Genomic DNA, 6,967 nt, shown 5'->3' with positions numbered 1-6,967 from the left:
ACAGCAGGTGTGTGTGTGTGTGTGTGTGTGTGTGTGTGTGTGTGTGCGCGCGCGCACATGTGTGTTCCGGGGTACGTGTCCGTGCACGGATTTTTCCTTTTGAAGAAAAGTGAAAATAAAAAAGATCTCAGGATCAAATGTGCTGGGCATTGCTTTCTCTTTCTCCTAATCGCAGACTCACAACTATGAAATATTACAGAAATCATAAACCCCTGGTGCTCCTCCCACCCCCAGTCCCTAGGGATGCCTCTCTCCTGGGCATGACCTGTGTCTCACATGAGGCTCTCTGCTTCTGCAGACAGCTGGGAGTCTGGGCCATGCTCCCATCCCCCACTACCCACCTCTGCCCCACTTAGCATTTATATAGCTCTCTGTAATCAGGCTGTAGTTAATCTGCACAAAGCTCAGTGACAGAGGACAGGTTCCAGGTTCCAGGGCCCAGAAGGTTAAGTGTCTCCGTCAAGGTCTGCACACCTGGCCAGGCTAAGAATGGCTTTCCCCATCACCCTGGGTGAGTGTGGGCCTCCGCTTTCACTCCTTCCTCAGCAAAGAGGAGACCTCTCTATCACTGAGATGTTCTCTCCTCCCACCATTCCCGTGTTCCAAACTCCGAGAAATTTTGCTGAGAAGTTCTACCCTCTGGGCAAGCAAATCTGGACACCAGAATACCACACGAGAGGCCAGCATGTGCAACGTGTCCATCTCGGGATCCCCAGAGGGCTCAGCAGACCCTCTCTCAGCCGTGGCCCAGGGAGGCCCAAAGGGATAAGCCCTCACCCCAAGGCTCCCCCACCCGTCTTGCATGTGGCAGATGAAGGTGCTGACAGGGAACAGGGGCCAGTGTGGGTCCACCGAAGTCAGGCCAAGGCTTTGGGCCCTCAAACCAGCACTCCAGTCACCCACGTGTCAAGGCAGCCCACGCATGGCCGGAATTGGCAGCATGCGGGGGAGTTGGCTGGCACTGTCATCATCAGCACTTGACATTTTCCGGGGGCCTTGGTCTAAAGCTGGACACAGACACTGCCAGTTGCCTTGCCCTCAGCTGCTTCTATGAGTACGTCCTGCCCTCCCCCTGGTCCCTGGGGGCTGCAGTCATTGGCCTAGGGCCTGTCATTAGTGGTCAGGGAGTGACCCCCCTCAGCCCATTCAGCCTGGACCTTCCCAAGTCGCCTCTTGTCTCCGGGCTCTTTTGAGAGCTCTTCATCATCAGCGCCTTCTGTCCCCACAAGCCTGGGGGCTTCGCTATTCCACACCATCATCTCTAAGGCCATCAGACTGCTCCCAGGGCAACACCAGAACCGGGGTTTGAAGTGCTACATTGCAAGGTTTTGCCCGATCTTTGATTGGGGGTGTGTTCAAGTTGTTTGCTGTGTGACCGGAGATGGTCACTTGCCTTCTCTGGGTTTCAGAAGCCTCATCAATGAGATCCTCTCTCAGGCTGTTCTCGCCAGATGCTACCTTGCTTTCTGTGATGATGGTGGGAGAGGCTTACCCTGATTATGACCCCAAAGGTCTGGGAAGGAAGGTGCTTGGTGGCAAGCAGCATCCTGGCCCAAATCAGCACTAAAGTTGGGACCCCACTGCCCCCCATGGACAGAGAGGCTCCTGAGAAAAGTCAGAGCTGAGCCCCTGAACCATGCGATGCCAGCAGGTCCTGGCAGGTGCAGGGGCTCCCTCTAGATCCTACTGTTGGGTCCCACCCCCTCCCGTTACCTCCGTCTCTCAGACTTTAAAATAGAAGAGGAACAAACTCTCCTAGGACCACCAGTGCTGAGATGGAGACATCTTGTAAGTGAGGAGGCCACAACTAACCTAACTTCTAACTTCAGAGGGTGCATGCTCCCCTGGTACTAAGGGAGGGTGGCACAGGCTGGGAACCTCAAGGTCCTGGGTGGGGACAGCCCCAGCCCCAGCTCCAGGTCCATGGCCCTGTGGCTACCGGGGGCAGGAAGCAGAATCAATCACCGAATCCTGGGACATCAGGCTTCTGGAGAGGAAATTCCCCTGCGACCCGGAAGACTTCAACGTTAGACCAAGAGACACCCACACAGGAGCCTGGTCATTCCTTCCTCTTCCTATGGTGCCCACCGAGGGGCCAGCAGAGGAAGGGATGGCTCTCACTGGGCACTGAGACCCCATCTGTGCCCCTCTTCCCAGGAGGCTCTTGTTTCTCCCACAATGGGAGTACCTGGGATCCCTAAGGACTCGCTGGGTCAGGCGGCTTCTGCTAGGCAGGGCTGAGGATATGTCAGCACCAACTGGGCCACTCTAGCAGTAGACAGAGCAGCAGAAGCCCAATGAGCTTCTAGAAACTACAGTAGTCCCCAGGGCAGGGAGGGAGTTCTGCCCCAGGGTCTACGGGACTGACGCAGGCTCTCATCCAAAATACCTTCATCCATTTAACACTCGACCTAAGCACGGGCCACATGGTGCAGTCCTAGGACATTGCATCCCCTGTCCTGGGGAATGGCGGGCAGGGATATCTGAGGCCACAGAGTCCATCCTCCCTCCTGAGACCTCCCAGACATCTGGAGAAGGCTCTCCAAGGGAGGAAGACTGATTTCCCCCACAGTTTGAAATTCCTACCCACTTCATGGAGTCACACGTGGGACCCACAGGCAGCTTCCTATTTGGGGGCGAATGACTTGAGTCAAATCCTTGAGGCTGGTCTGCTCGGCGTCAGGATTTATGAGGAAATAAGAGGTGTTTAATATCCCCTTGTCTTGCAGATTTAATCTGGAGCACTGCAGAAATCTGAAAAACAGCCTGATTGCCAGGGAGGAGGCAGATGTGCACACAGGAAGCCATGGGGACACATCTGGGCATTCAGAGGTTTTCTTTTTTTAATTGTGTGTGTATTTGTGTGTGTTGGAGTCTTACTCTGTCACCCAGGCAGGAGTGCACTGGCACTATCATAGTTCACTGCAGTCTCAACTTTCTAGGCTCAGGCAATCTAGCTGAGACTACAACTGTGTGCCATCACACTTGGCTTAGTTTTTGACTTTTTGTAGAGAAAGGGGTCTCACTATGTTGCCTAGGCTGGTATTGAACTCCTGGGCTCAAGTGATCCTCTCAACTCAGCCTTCCAAGTGCTGGGATTACTGTCATGAGCCACTGTGCCCGGCATTGGGGTTCCAGAGGTCTTGAGATCAGTGGCCGGCTCAGCCCCTGCAATGCTGAGTGAACTTGAGCAAGCACATGGGCCCCTCTGAGCTCCATTGCCCCCTTGACTGCTTCCTGCAGGAAGAGTGAACATTCCCATGAAGTCCTTTGTCTGGGATTCTTCTGGCTCCCGGTCACACCCCCAGATTCAGACACTGCATGTCAGTCCCAGCAGCAGATAGGAGACTGAATGGGAAGCAGTGTGGGATGGGTAAGACCCTACACCCAGACCAGCCCTGCCACTCACCAAGTGTTGCCTAGGTCAAACCAGTGCAAAACCCAAAGGAAATGGAGCTTCGCTTCAGGGCTGCACCCTCTAAGGCTAAGCCCCTACAAAAGCCTGCCTGTGTTGCCTGTGTATCCAACTTTGTACTTATTATATTTTGATCTTAAAGAAGGTCCCCAAATTGCATAAGTCTGAGTCCCACAAAGTAGATCTGCCCCTGCTTCTGGGACTCCTTTTTATCTTTTTTGCAGGCAGGAAGAAGCTTAAGATTCCTCCTAACTTGAAAACGTTAGGAGTCTCTAAGTCTGATGTTTGCCTTAAGCATCTGGATGCCAAGAAGAGAATGACAGCAGGGCTGGAAAGGCGGGCGAAGGATGGTGGGCACAAGGAAGGTTCAGGAATTGGGTGGGCAGCTGTGGGCAGCTGGGGCTGCAGCCCCCACTGGCAGGGGGCCTCAACATGGCCTCAACATGGGCTTTCTACACACTGGGCAGGGCTCATGCTGGTCTAGCAGCACACTCGTGGTCAGCACCCTCCCTGGGACAGTTCCCTCTTGCAGATGAAGCCTTCCCTGCTAGATATGATACCTCCATGCAGGCATGCAGGCAGTGGGAGGCCTGGTGGGCTCACATGAGGGGCTCAGGTCAGACAGGGTAGAAGGCAGGACCTAGTGCTTCCGATCTATTCAGGAAAGAGGATGAATGTGAGCACCCCTAAAGCCCAGCATCTACCCGCAAATAGGGCCCGGCAGCGGCCCCACAGCTGGTCCAACAGCTCCTCTAGCCCCGTCTGGGGCAGAGGACCCCGTATCAGTCAACCCAGGGCAATTAGGGACGGTCCGGCGGCAGCCTCGGAACCCAGGATGCGCTGGGTGGGTGTTAAGGGCTGGGCTTCACCAACTGGTCTGGAAGGGGCTGGTGGGCAAGTCTGTGCATGGGAGAGAAGCCCCGGCCTAGCTGAGCAGGCTCCGAGAGGGATGGGGCAGGGCAGGGTCCCCGGGGGAGGTGACTCACGGAGGTGTTCTGGCACTGCACGCTGGAGCTGTTGAAGCGCAGGGCGGGCACCCTCTGCTCACTGCCCTGGACGCTGAGTACGCACTCGTAGCCGCGCTGCCCGGACTGGGGCTGGGGCAGGTTCTTGGCCTTCAGTGTGATGGGCTTGATCACCTCCACGGGCACCAGGATCTTGTCCACACGTAGCAGCTGGGGGCAGTCCTGGGGACAGAGATGTGGCTCAGGGGGGGGCGCCTATGCCCAAGAGGCAGAAGTTTCTGTAGAGGTACTGGATATTTCTGGCTCTGCCTACCCAGCTCCACAGATGCCTTCGAAGCTCTCGTGCCCACCCAGCACTGGGGCAAGGAATGGGACTGAAAAACCCAGTCCTTGTGTCCCCCCAGTAGAAGCAGTCTCGCCTCTCCAGCCTCCATTTCCAGGCCTGTCCCTGCCCTCCAGATTCCTGGGCACTTCTGTGTTCTCCTCTTGGCAACCTGGTGGAGGCTGGCCCTGCCAACTGGGCGCCCCATCCCACTGGAGGCTGGCGACCTCCTTGTCTGCCCAAGTTCTGGGCTGCCAGGAGCCGGGACTGATGAGCCATGCATCTGAGCAGCTTTAGTGAGGCTCAGCCCTGGCTGTGGTCTTCCTCTGGAGTCTGGACCACAGTGACTTCATGACACAGGATTGGGAGGGCCTTTCCCACATGAACCAAGTCTGCCAGTGGAGACATTCTGGGAAGGGTCCCAGAGGTTTTGTAATCCAGAAGCTTCTGGCCGAGCTCTGGGAGGTCCTAATCTCAAAGAAATGCTTCCCAGAGCAGACAAACTCTGAGCTCTTCCTAGACGCCAGCAGCAGGCATGCCCAGCCCTGCAGCCATGGGGTGTCCAACAGTCTTTGGGGATGGAGACAGTGGATCACTGGGCCTGTTTTCCCTGGGGGTTACCAGCTCTGTCTGAAGAGGGCTAGCTGGGGGGAAGAAGGGGTCAGAGGGGGATGGGTGCTGAGAGAGGAAAGCTGGCGTGTTGCTGGATTTTTGGGAACTGGGTGAGAGGGAGCCAGTCTTCTGGGCCTGGGGGGCATGGGCAGGCGTGAGACCTTCTACACACAAGCAGGGCCCCAGGACCCTGTGTGCCAGGTGGATCCCACCATCTCCAGATCCCTCCCTCCATGGAATTGTCCGGGGCACTCCAAGACAGATGGCATCTGGGCAGGTTGACCATCAAAAGTCCTTTCCGAAGATGCTTTGTCACGGGCTCACCGCTGGTGATCTGCTCTGTCCCTCACCCCAGCACATGTCCCCAGCAGAGTGAGGCAGAAAGAAAGCCACAGTGGGCAGGAAGTGATGGGAGGGACCCCAGGCTGTCAGGCAGCTGGCAACTGTGGGTTCAAAGTCAACATGAGCCAAGTGGCTCCCTATGTCACAAAAAACTGTTCCATGACAAGGCTCCTCATGGGAAGATTTGAGCCAGCTCTCATGCCCTGGAGCTCCTGCGGGCTCTGGAATCCTGAACACATCACGTCCCTCTCTGAAACTCTACTTCCTTATCCATCAATTGAAAGGGACTCCAGGAGCCCATGTTAACCTGTCATGATTCCTTGATCTGGGTTGGGCGTCCTTTCTGTTTTCTCAACCATCCAACAAGAGCAAAGGAGGGAGAGAGAGGCAAGAAAGGGAGAAGAGGACAGAGAATGCCATAGGGGAAGCTGAGAGAAAGAAAGCCAGGGGAGCCAGCGACAGGTGGGCTGGCAGTGCAGTCTTGCTTCAGGCAACCCCAGGCCTCTTAAAAAAAGCCCCTCCTCCCCTTCCTCTCCTCCAGGCAGCCCACACCTTTATCCAGAAGAACCAAGAAAGCCGCAGGTCCAGTAATTCCACTCCTGAACATATGCCCCGGTGTCCTGAAAGCAGGCACTCAGATACCTGCACACCTGTCCCAGCAGCACCCTCCACCACAGCCAGAAGGTAGAGGTAGCCCAAATGTCCATGGATCAATGAGCAGATAGACAGAATGTGGTACACAATAGTATACAATGACATACTATTCATTCTTCAAAGGGAAGGAGACTCTGACCCAGGCTACAACATGGATGCACCGTGAGAACAGTACGCTCAGTGAAATATGCCAGTCAAAAAGGACAAGTACTGTAGGAGTCCATGTAGATGAGACACCTGGAGTCATCACCATCATAGACACAGAAAGCGAAATGACGGTGTCTCAGGGGAAGGGGTTGGAAGAGTGTCTGATGGGACCGGAGTTTCAGTTGGGGACAGCAGTGACAGTGGCCCAGCAGTGCAAGTGCCCTTAATGCCTCTGAACTGTACCCTTAAAACTGATCAAAGTGGTAAATTTTATGATAGGTGAATTTTGCCACAAATTGAAAAACAAGGAAGTGCATATCAGGGAGGCAGGCTGGCAGAAGGAGAGCAGTGCCCATGGCCTTCGCCTTGAATATGGTCTTCAAGCTGGCAGGAAGAGAGTAGAGTCATGGCCTTAACCTAGAACAGGGCCTCAAGGCTGGCAGAAGGACAGGGCCACAGGCTTCGAGGTGAACATGGACTTGAGGCTGGCAGGAGGAAGGCAGAGGCCAT

The 6,967-nt window shown here is 55.4% G+C and overlaps 1 protein-coding gene across 1 annotated transcript in view; it reads right to left on the bottom strand.

The window, feature by feature from the left end:
* The window catches only part of PLXNA4 (plexin A4), a 365,212-nt gene that overhangs the window by 70,887 nt on the left and 287,358 nt on the right, over positions 1–6,967 (bottom strand). The window contains 1 exon segment of the mRNA XM_021709797.1: positions 4,402–4,602. Coding sequence (XP_021565472.1) covers positions 4,402–4,602 — 201 coding nt within the window.

The sequence above is a fragment of the Carlito syrichta genome, unplaced genomic scaffold (genome assembly GCF_000164805.1).
Source record: "Carlito syrichta isolate Samal-C Ts95f unplaced genomic scaffold, Tarsius_syrichta-2.0.1 Scaffold286999, whole genome shotgun sequence".
Lineage (NCBI taxonomy): Eukaryota > Metazoa > Chordata > Mammalia > Primates > Tarsiidae > Carlito > Carlito syrichta.
Note: the sequence above shows the minus strand (reverse complement) of the source record. Positions and strands in the feature narration are given on the sequence as shown.